The 12,588-nt window shown below is 29.7% G+C and overlaps 1 protein-coding gene and 1 long non-coding RNA gene across 2 annotated transcripts; both read left to right on the top strand.

Annotated features, from left to right (window-relative positions):
- Positions 1-3,808: 3,808 nt before the first annotated feature.
- Positions 3,809-4,706, top strand: LOC114076564. Its single transcript, XR_003577557.1, has 2 exons — positions 3,809-4,564; positions 4,646-4,706. It is a non-coding gene; the product is annotated as an uncharacterized LOC114076564 (long non-coding RNA).
- A 2,066-nt stretch (positions 4,707-6,772) lies between these two features.
- Positions 6,773-12,483, top strand: LOC107015117. Its single transcript, XM_015215294.2, has 5 exons — positions 6,773-7,099; positions 7,214-7,266; positions 7,477-7,638; positions 11,565-11,666; positions 12,174-12,483. The coding sequence occupies exons 1-5, from the start codon at positions 6,907-6,909 to the stop codon at positions 12,306-12,308; spliced, it is 645 nt and encodes a 214-aa protein (XP_015070780.1). The 5' UTR covers positions 6,773-6,906; the 3' UTR covers positions 12,309-12,483.
- Positions 12,484-12,588: the final 105 nt, after the last annotated feature.

Below are 12,588 nucleotides of genomic sequence, written 5' to 3'. Positions count from 1 at the left end.
TCACTTCATAAATCATGTCATGTGACTTAAATCTTATTAGCTGAAAGGAATTACGTTTTAATCGCAACTCCCTTATTCTAAAACTATAAATAAGGTCCTCATAATTCAAAAAGGAGACAGAAAATTATAAATAAGAAGCTAGAAAAAATTCGTGGTACAAACGTCATTTAATTCTCACGATCAAAATCAAGCTCAATATACCTTAAATTATAGACGAATTCAGAGTAAACATATAAATTGTGATACTCGCACTTAAAATAATAAAATAATTTTTACTTGATTATTATTTTTCTCGACACGAATTTCATTCTCTCTATATATATAAAGCCGTGAACGTCCCTAATATGAGCTTGTTCCCTTCATCTGCATGCCATTACTGCTGATCTTATTTAATTGTCGTTTGATGAAGACCAGCGTTTAAAAACAAAACGTGGGCGGTTGGGGCCAATATTATAGCACATGATTTAGGAGATAGTCACTGAAATGGACAACTTTTCTACTTTCCACTTTTCTAGGTAGGTAGTTGTAAACTTGTTGTGACCATATATAGTGCGATTTATAATTTTTATGTTGGTTTTGAGTTATCGTAAATATTATTATAAAGTGGTTATCGAAAAAATAGAGACAGTGAAAAAGATGGAAAAATTACTTCAAAGAATATATTTTAATAAATAATTATTAATTTTAGTGATATTTTTTATTTATTACCATTTATAGCAACAAATAATAATACCAAGATAAATTTATAATCTGTACTAAAAGTGAATTATGTATGCAGTATATATGTATTAAACTTGTATTATATGTGTTTAATAAACTGTTTTCTGTAATATGAATTAAAGTTGCATTACAGATGTATTAGTGATTAAGTGAAAAAAATTTATTATTACTATAAAATGATAAATATTTTCTTAATATTGTATATTTATTTAAGTTTCCCGACAAAGATTGTGGGTTGCCATGGGTTAACTTATCGTAATTTATAGTACTTTTTATGTCATTATCAAATAATGTATGATACGAAAAATGACTTGGATTGATATCTTTTAATAAATAATGTCGATCTTAGTGATATTTTTCAAGACGTACTAAAAGTGAATTATGTATGCAATATATGTATTATAATTATTTTTTAAAATATATTATGTTTGTTTGGTAAGAAATTAACATATTGTATTATAAATGTATTAAAAAAATGTTATAAATTTATCCATTAATAAAATTTGTATTATATGTGAATAATTAATTATTTTTTATAATATGTATTAAAATTGTATTATAAATATATTTAAAATAATTAAGTAAAAAAAGTTATTATTGCTATAAATGAAAATGATTTTTAATATGGTATATTGGTGTAAGTTTCCTACGTATAGCCCACAGGTATGTCCACGCAAAGGAAGGTACAATTGAAAAACCAATCTAAGTACAATTCTTTTTCAAGCTTGAAAAATTGAAAATATTATAAATGCCCGACTGGAAGCAGTATATTATTAAGGTTACATGTAATTAGTACTAAAATAATGTAAATTGACCTTATATTATATTGTATACAGTTATTAATTAAATATGCTATTAATAAATTGGTGGATTAATTGTTTTCTTCTTCTTTACTTTGGAAGAATAGATTGAAGTAATCTTAGTACTAAAATAATGCAAATTATATACAATTATACAAGTTAAATATGTCATAAATAGATTGGTAGAGTAATTGTTTTTTAGGAAAAGGGTCTAATATGCACTCAATTTTGTCATTTAGAGCTGATAAACCCCTTGTTATGAAAGTAACTCATATATACTCTTATTTATAAACTAATGGCTCACATATAATCATTTTTCCTCTTATGGAAATGAAAAAATAATAATTTTTAATCTAACTTTTTATTATTCTTTTTTTAAAAAATATAATCCCATATGAATAAATTTAATCCTCATCAAACATATTTTTTTGATTTTTTTTTGTTTCAATGACTAATTTAGAATTATTATTTTGAAAATCAAATTTATAATGTTTCACTAGTATTCTTGTAAAACTTATTGTAGATGACCAAATTTTTTTCTTCGAATAAAAAAATCAAATTAAAATATAGACAAAAAAAATAATTTAATTTGTTTTCTTTAAACTAAGGAATGAAAAAACAAAAACAAAATAAGAACAAGTAACTCAAATAATTATAATAAAAGAAGTCAAAAAATAATTTATGTATGAAAAAAATTAAAATATACATTAAACATTGATAGAAGAATCATATATACCCCTAAATAATTTTAAAAAAAATTAAAAGTAATAAATATAAGTTTAACACTATCTTTTTTAACTTTAGCTAAATGAAAGATATATGTGAACCATTTTATAATGACAAGGTTATATGTAAGCTGTTTATATAACGATAAAGACATATATAAACCACTTTTACAACGAAAATATATCTGCTCCAAATGACAAAATTGAGAAATATATTAGAGGCGTTTTCCCTTATTTTTTTCACCTTTACTTTGGAAGAATAGATTGAAGTAATGCGTACCACGTGGATAGGCCCCACATTGTAAAAGTAAAACATATGGACAGATTAATATCCTCGTGGCTGTTTTGTCAAATTAAAAAATAGTACACATTTAGCGTCACAAAATAATATGGTCACGAACAAGTTAATTGAAAATACCAATATTACCCCTTGCCAATCAGGCATGTTGACGTAGAGGAGTTTGCTTCGTGCAGACTCCCTCTTTATATATATAATAATAATATAATATATGATCACAATCTTAAATTATAGGGAAAATTGTATATAATAGCAAATTAATAACCTAAATTAAATGGAATAGCTAGGGTTTGATTTAATTGTGCTCCATAGCAAACATTAGCTAAAATTTGCCAGCGTCTCTCTCCCAGAAATCTCGCTCGCCACTCTCCATTCTCGCTCGCCTCTCTCGCTTTATACACAGAAGTGTATAATTCTGTTTCTGTTTTGTATAAAGCGAGAGAAAATTGTATATACACATGCAAAAATATATATCTTCGTGTTATACACTTAATTATACAATTTACAAACATTTTACTTCAAATATTGCAGAGAAAAAGGTCAACGAATTATACAATTGCGAATTATACAATTGCAGTGAAATACAATTTTCTCTAGCTTTATACAACAGAAGTGTATATATTGTGTTTCTGTTTTTGTATAAAGCGAAAGAAAAACATATATCTTCTTGCTATACACTTAATATTGCAGCGAAATAGGCAGTGAATTATACAATTATGCATTATACAATTGCAGTGAAAATATGATAGCGAATTATACAATTGCAGCGAAATAGGCCAGCGAATTATACAATTTAGGCCAGCGAATTATACACTTGTATATGTATAGCGAATTATACAGTTTTTATGTTTGCTATGGAGCGCAATTATGCAAAGTTTGCTATAGCATACAAATATGAATTTTTTGTTTGCTATATGTGAAAGTTGCCCTAAATTATATACATTATTACAAATGTTGGACAACAACTTAATACTTTATATTAACGTTGAAAAGTATACAAATATTATACTGTATATGTGATATTATTAAAAGATAATTGCTAAAGGCTATATATATATATATATTTTTTTTAAAAAGAATAAATCAAAATGATCTCCTAAAAAACTATTTAGAGAAAATTATGTAAAATGTCAACCTAAACACTTTATTTATATTCAGTGCGCACAAAATGCTCATCCGAAGAAAATAGGCTATGATAGAGATTATAGTAACTGTGAATTATCCTGAAGTTCCAAAAAGTTTAGAGTTATTATTTTCTTAGCCTATTTTATATATAAAAAATAACTTAAAATGACCATTTGGCCATATTTTCCCCCAAAAGAATGGGCGCACACTTATTCTTTCTTCTTTTTCCTCTTCCTCTTCGTCCTCCTCTTCATCTTCCATTTCCCTGTTTCTTCTTCAAATTCCAAGATACCACAAACCTGAATTGTTTTGAGCAAGAAATAGTGGAAACATTGAGATTGTTTCATATATCAAATTTGAAACCGTTCGAAGGAGATCTTGAATTTATCATAATTAAATGATTAGTGTATATTTTATTGGGAAAATTATATGGAATGACAAACATTCCTAAGTAATTATATAATAGGGGTATAGTTTAATTTATTTACTTTCTATAATTATAGTTTATTTTTTTGCTATAATTAATGGGGTCCACCACCTATTATATAACCAATAGTATAAAAACCTTTTTTTTTTAATCTTGTATATAATTTTACACAAAATAATATTATCTCTCCTATTCATATTCCACTTTTTTCTCCTACAATTAATACTTCTATTCGATTTGAATTTCAAATTGTCCAAAATTCAATTACTCCCTCCCAAAGTTGAATTCAATTTTCGTCCTAAATTTTAGTTGTTTTCCTTTTTTTTTCCTTATTCAACAATTGTATATGTATTGTGTTTCTTATGTTTTTTCATATTTTTTTGATGAAATAATCGATTGTTTGTTCTTATTAGATCTCAAATTAGTCACAGAATGAATGAATCATCTTCATCTATGAGGATTATCACAGGTATTCCATTGCATGTCAATTTTGTTGACAATTTACCATCGTTTTCAATTGGTTTAACTCAAGATTTTGGGGTTGATGTAGGGTCTATGGTAAAATCAAAACAAGTTCAACATGAACAAACAATGGAAGAATTGAGATCAAAGAAAAAAATATGACCCTACGGCAGTTCAAGAAGTTATTAACAATGCTAAATCTAGAGGCATTAAAATTGTACAAGGAGGAAGAAAGAGGAAAGCAACATTGATTCAGAGGAAAATGCATGTGAAGTTGACGGATCTGAAGAACATCATAATTATGAGGTAGTGGCTTAAAACACAAATTTAGATACAATTTTTTTGTTACTTAGATGTCAATATACAAAAAATTATTGTTTAAGTAAATTTTGTATTCACGTAATTGTATATAGTATATTGCATGTTTAGTACACACAAGTTTTAGTTATATATTTGTATATGTGTCTGAGGATTTGATTACTTTATACATACTTTAAGTTATGTATAATGAATAATATACTAAGTCTTAATAGTGGTAGTAGCAGATTGTATATTAAAGGCTCATTATTATTTTTGTTTTTGTATATATATACAAAAAGTAATTGGACTTAGTTATACAGATGGGAAAATTTCATATATGATTATAATTTGTATATTTTATTAGTTATATACAAATAATTGAAGTTAGTATATATTAAGTTTATATACATATACAAAAGTTGATCTGTCCATGACTGTTTTCAAAATTGACGTTTTTGTATACATATATACTAAGTTTTAATAGTGGTAGTAGCGGATTGTATATTAAAGGCTCATTATTATTTTTGTTTTTGTATACATATATACACAAAGTAATTGGATTTAGTTATACAGATGGGAAAATTTCATATATGATTGTAATTTGTATATTTTAGTAGTTATATACAAATTATTGAAGTTAGTATATATTAAGTTTATATATTATTGGAGTATATACAAAGTCATTTAGACAGTTGTATATATTGTCATGTTTAACTACTATATTCATGCACACATATTAACCAGAATGCATAACCTAAATAGCCAATGAAGCCATTATCTGTACAATTATAAAAAAAAAAATATATTTCAAATCATTCAAAGAGATCATATATACAATTAATACAACACTATTATACAATCAAATTACTGAATTGATTTTACACTGATATTCTTTTTAATATACAAATACTACATCAAAAAAAGTATATAATTGTATCAAAAGCAAAACACTTGCTTTATGGCTATATACAATTATCACCAACGGTTACTTGTATTCGCTTACACTGATCTTCTTTATAATATACAAATACTACATTAACAAAAAGTATATAATTGTATAGTACGAAATTTCTGCTTAAAATAATCATATTTTGAAACCAGTTTTTTTTTTTAAAAAAAAATTACGACACCACAATAACGAACGCACATAAATCAAAATTTGTAAATCCAATAGAACATTGTATAATTATTGCAATAATAAACATGAATTTTCATCCAATGAACACTTACCTGAATTCGATTACAAAGAAAAAATAAAAAAAAATGATGAACCGCTGTTTCATAAGAAACAGCAAAAACAAGTTTATCTTTTGTTTCAATTGTTGTATAATTCTTATTTTTTAAAAAAAAATAATGAATTTAAACGTTTACCTTAATAAAGGAATGTTTACCTTAAATTATGGCATTATCTATATTTATTGTTAGCATATTTAACGCTTCAGTTACAAATCACTTTTTAAAATAAAATTATATAAATAAAAAACAAAAGAAACCTTATATACAAAATTAAAGATACCTAAAATAACTAAACTATACCCATAGAATGTAATTGGGTAAACTATACCCATATAATGTTATTTAATCAAATAAGTTTGCCATATATGAAATTTTCCCTATTTATATAAGTGTATATTTCATGTATAGTTAAACTATCTTTGATTTTTTAAGTGTATTATAATACATAGTCAAGCTATAATTATGTATAAGCTAAGTAATTTGTATTTAGCATTTTAAATGTACTGTAATATATAGACAATATATATTTTCTTTCACTTTTGACTTTTTATTTTTTTTTAAATATAAATGAAAACATGACTATAGTCTATATTTATTGTAAACGTACTTTTATTATATATTTATTGTGAAAGTTGAAACTATCCTTTCCTAAATGTAAATATAATTAAATTAAGATAGATTAGCAAGCCCACCTTTAGAGACAGGCCCGCTAGTTAATCAAACCTCCGGGTTCAACTAGATTCCTCTGGCACCGCTTTCGTTTTCCTTCTCTTCCAAATTCTGCTGTTGTTCTGATCGGAATCAGTGAACGCCATGGAATACGACTTCAGGAACCGAACAGGACCTCCTTACGATACACAATCGCCGATGTACGGCAGGCCAGCTACCGGAGCTCCACAGCCACATCCAATGTACGGACAAGCTCCCGGACTCTATCCTAGGCCTGGTCAGCACTCCGGCGGCCGGAACCCTCCTTTCCATCACACGCCTCCTCCGTCTTCAAACAGTATGTATTTTCCCCATCTCTCATTTACGTAAGAGTTGTAGGTTATAAGTTCGGATCTCAAATTTTGAACTAGTGGAATTTTGATCTCTTACCTGTTGAATTTCACTTTTGCAGCTGGAATCGGCATCAGAGTTGCTATTAAACCCGAATATCGGATTACACCTCCGGTACGAAACCTATAACTCTGCTGATCAACTTAAGAAATGACAACTGGATCCATTAAACGATCAAATCAATTAGATTTATATTAGGAATTCTGTCTCCAATTCTATTTTTGATTTCATCGAATATTTCTTTTGTATATTGATTTAGTATTGTATCAGTTGCATAGCTTAAATCTTTCGTGTGAACAATATGTTCTTTTTGGTTTATTGCAGCCTCAATTGTCAACACAAGTGGGAGAAATTCCCCGAAGCACATTCAACTTTGATTTTGACCTTGAGAAAAAGATTTTGGCTGAAGCACAAAAGGAAAGCCAGAACTGGAGCAAGCTAGGGCTGGAAAATCTTCCACCTATAATGCCAGAACAACCTAGCATGGTACTTACATTTTTTATTTTTGTCTTGTTAATTGCCCTACTAAAATCTACTTGCATGAGTTTCTCAAAAAGCGTAGCAAGTCCAGTATCTGAATAAGAGGGTTAGTGTAGGTTGATTGACAGTGTAAAATAGAAATATCTAAATATAATGAATCTTCTGAATACTGAATTTGTTGAAATGTACCCACCTAGGACCTCTTTTGTTTGACCCCTGAGTAGAGTGAAATGGCTTAAGAAGATTCATATTGGCCCCCACCCGCAATTTAGAATTGAGGTGTACTTGATAGTTAGCTGAAGTGCTCCCTCCATTTCAATTTATACGATGGTATTTGACTGAGCATGGCGTTTAAGATAATTCATTTTGACTTGTGTATATTAATAGTGGTTGTGGAAGAAATAATGAGAAACAATAGGAGAAGTTCATTTGAGGGAGAAACATCACATCAAAGTTTAAAATCTGTATAGTTTAATGGATGTGCATTGTTGGATGTTGGATAGACATGGAACGATAATCATTTTGGAGCGTGCAAAAATGAAAAGAGAGTTGTGTAAAATTGAAAATCAGAGAGTGCTAGTTTGATTTCCACGCATGAACTTTCTTTTACCTGCTAAGATGGTAATTGGGTCATGAAAACTAAGATGTTAATTGGAAGATCACTATGCTATGTATTTTCTTCAATTCAGTGAATCATGTAGAAGTAGCTCATCAACAAGCGAAAGAAATAGACGAGCTGCAGAGCTGGGACTCCTGTATTCTGGCATATGGTAGGGGTGGTCAAATCTGTAAAGTAGTTTGAGCATTGAGATGGAAATCACTTAATTTTGTGTAATGTGTAGGATTTAACTTCCAATACTTGTCTTTAAAGATTCCTAGTCTGCAGTGGAACCGAAGAATTTAGGGTTTCCTTATCAAAAAAATTAAGTGAAACTGAAGAATTTGAGATGCAGCTCAGTGCCAACAATTCAGTTCAATTACATTTTTTCTATAGTCAATGACAAATGTGGCGTGAGTTTAATATCTGTTCAGGCTCTTTCTCTGGATTGAACTTCTGGATATTTGAAGCGATGTTAATAAGCAACCCTACCGGTAAAGGATCATTTCCTTAACATCATGTTCCTGTTTACCACAATTATGCCTGGGGATAATGTCACAGAAGCTGCTAATATGATACATGTAGACAAAATTTCATCCTCATGTTGAATTTCTCCAACCAAATATGCCGTATTGGTGAAAGGTTTTAAAAACAATATTCCTTTTTGTGGTAAGGTCAAGTTTTATCAATTAACACCAAGATAACAATAACATAGCCTATGAAATCCCACATGTGGGGCCTGGGGAGGGTAGAAAAGTGTGCTAACCTTACCCCCGGCTGAAGTACAACAAATCCTAGTAAAAAAGAGAAGAAGAGAGCAGTAAGAGAACATTTGCTATTAATTAGGATGGTACCAATAAACTACTAAGATATTACAAAAAAATACAAAAACCAACCCCAAAAACGTCAAAACATCAAGTAATCTCTCAAGATATCCATATATCGGGGTTATCCTACATACTGCAATTACACCAAAAATATAAGTTATGCAGACAAGAAATCTATATTCTAAAATATCCGTTCCTTTTTCCTTTAGAGCACGCCTTATTTTTTCTAGCCATATAATCCAAAATACATAGGGAATGGTTCTTTAGATTATTTTGGCTTTCATGCATTGTCTTTGCCAGCAATCCATCAAACTCTTAGGGATCGTTTGTTGTGATGTACAAGGTATTTTTGGGGGGAAAAAATTCCTTCTTTAGATTTGAAAAACAATTTTTGCTACTCCCAAAAGCTTACCAATCATTTTTTAAAAATAACCTCTTTTAGCTTCCCAAAAGGTTGGTCAAACAGGCTATAAGTTGTACGTGATTCAAATTACAACCAAACATCGGATTCAAATAATCATGTATATCATTTGTTATAAGTTAGTTTTAAAAAAATATATAATTTGGCATAACTTTATCTGATGTTTGGTTGTATGCATAACTTATAGCCTGTTTGACCAACCTTTTGGGAGATCACCCGTGCTTATTTTTAAAAACTAAGGTGTTTCGTCAAGCTTTTGGGGTAACAAAACTTGATTTTCAAAAGCTAAAGAAGTAATTTTTAAAATTATTTTACTTTTTTTGAAAAGTACTTTTGAGAAAATACACTTAGACGAACTTTTAAAAAGCTTGGCTAAACACTAATTGCTGCTGAAAAGTGCTTTTTAAATTGATTAGCCAAACACAAACTCACAAAGTTATTCTTTGAAAATCACTTTTTAAAATGAGTTGATTTTAGAAGTTCGGCCACATAGTCTTCTAATCCTTGTATAACGTAAAACACCAATCTGGTTATTATTCATACCAACAACAATATGGAATAACTAGTCCATGACATGGATAAAGTAGCAAAAGGACAAAACTACCTTTATCAACTCATTACTTTTTAATTTATAAGTAAGTTCAAGTGAGATCTTGTATATCCAATTTTAGTGCAATGAACCAAACACCCGACAAGAAATAATTTTTGTATTGCTAATCCCTGCATTATAATGGTATTACTCAAGAAACACCACTTACATTAAAAACAACTACCATAATTCTCTAGAAACTCGGTAATACAAAAACCGATGTTAAATATTTCTCTTTTTCACACAAATAGCATCTACTACTTAAAGCAGAACTCCTCTATTGTAAATTATTACTATGAACATAAGAGGCCTCCCAAGTGACAGTCCATCCAAAGGAGGCAGCTTTGACAGGAGCTTTAGACTTCCTCATGATCCTCCAGGCTAATTAGATGTGCTCTGACCATTTTGCTTTTATAACAGTTTGTAACAATTACTGTCAGAGAACGTTTTATGCTTGCTGTTCATCCAAATCAGTCTATCCTCATTATTTTGATCAGTTGAAATAGAATCTAACTGTTGAGTCGGAGTAAGTTGATAAAAAAGCTTCTGATACCTAATCATCTAGGTTCCTTCTGAATTCTAGATTCCAGCCGAAGATTGGATCAAAATCAGAATCATAGCCACCCTCGAGCACAAAACATCTGAATAAATCTGCATGACTGCTTCTCAAATTTGTATTCCCAGTCCAAGTATCTTCCCAAAATTTAATACTGACTCCATACCTCTAATTTAGTGTACAGTAAAAACTCATCCCTCATCCCAACAATGGCTTTCCATAAAAACCCTGATGTTCTCAATTGTGGATGATATTGTTTCCAACCATTCTTCCTGCCATGAATAACATTATTGAGTTTTTCGCGGATTTAATTGCCACCCCTATTTTATATACATAGCCATTTCAATAATAAACTCTTGTAATGTAATTTCAGATTCTTCACTCCCAAACCTCTCTCTCTCTCTTTCCATTCCTAACCACTTTCCACTTTACTAAGTGAAATCTTCCCTTATTAGCATTACCATCCCATAAGAACTAATTCTTGATGGAATCCATCTTCTTCTCTACTGCTGAAGGCATAGGAAACAGCAACTTTGTATAAGTTGGCTTCCATCCAGCACACTACTGACTAGGATATCTCTCCCCCAAAAGGATAGATATCGTTTTTTTCATGGGGTCAACTTATTAATACATCTATCAGTTACTACTTGCCTAATATATTTTCACCCCTAGTGGTAATCTCAAATAGACTGTAGGGAACTTGTCAACTTCACACTGTATATCAAGTCTATGGACAAAGGTAGTTAGCTTCCTTAAATGTTTGGTATGTATAAATAAATGTGCTTTTTTTTAAGAATCTTTTTCCCAGATGTTTTGGAATGTGTATTACATTGAATGTTTTGAAGTTAAGAAGCTCAACATGATTCTGATATGTGGTCTTTTGGTTGAAATTTGAATGAATTGTTTTCTTACTTGGATATATATTTCTTTCTTGAATATAGGGATACACTGGAGATCTTATGATGAACAAATACGCAACAGCTGGTTTCAATAGAGAGGCTGTGGCCATAGCAGTTGCAAATTATGGAGATAATCCGATCAAGGTATATATCTTTTTCATGCTTCTCTTACATTTCTGTTTGGATGTGGCACTATGAGCATTGTCAAATTAGTTATCTACCAAAATTACTTAAAATTAATTATTGTGAATATATTTCTCACAAGAATTTCCATTTCTTATGATCCCCCGTCCTTGGTTGAATTTTTCAATTTTTTTTCATTGAGGAGTCAACTTAACTAATTTTTGTAGTGAAATCGGCATATGATTAGATTCTTTTTTGAAAATAAGGTTTACAAATTTGGAAAGTGCATGAAAGTACAACATGATGCAACTGCATCATAAAACCATTTTGGAAATATCTACAATAATGTTTACAATTTTTGAATTTTAGTTACTAAAAAGCAAATCATGACATTCTAAATTGCCGCGGGGGATAGCAGCATGGTCAAGTGGAGAAGTGTTATATAATAATTTGTTCAATAGCATTAAGGAGTACTTGTCTCTATAGTAAATGTAACCATTCGTCATTTCTTCAACAAATTTCTTTCAGGTGAAGGAATTTGTGGAGGGATATACTCTCTTGAAAGAGATGGGATTCTCATCAAACAGTGTTGCAGATGCCTTACTGATGAATGACAACGATAAAGATAAGGCAGCAGCTCAATTGCTAGGCAATTCATCATAATAATTTTAATGAGCATGTAATGTAATGAGTGTGTCAATACATTATAATTCAAACCTTATAATCCCATTGTAAATGTACGTTTTACCCATTTACGTGTGTGCTGATGAGATATTTTCTGGGGACTCCTATTATTAACTTTTATATAACTGATGTCTGGCTGGTAGCGATTATTCTTCATCCATGTCAATTTTGTGGCCCGAGTGTCGGGTTCTATTCAATTGTCATTGCTGGGCATTGCCCAACACGATACGAGCCACTGCACCACCCGTGTAAATGCAAT

This window comes from Solanum pennellii, chromosome 3 (assembly GCF_001406875.1).
Source record: "Solanum pennellii chromosome 3, SPENNV200".
Classification (NCBI taxonomy): Eukaryota; Viridiplantae; Streptophyta; class Magnoliopsida; order Solanales; family Solanaceae; genus Solanum; species Solanum pennellii.
The sequence above is the reverse complement of the archived record's forward strand: the minus strand, read 5'-3'. Positions and strand labels throughout refer to the sequence as shown.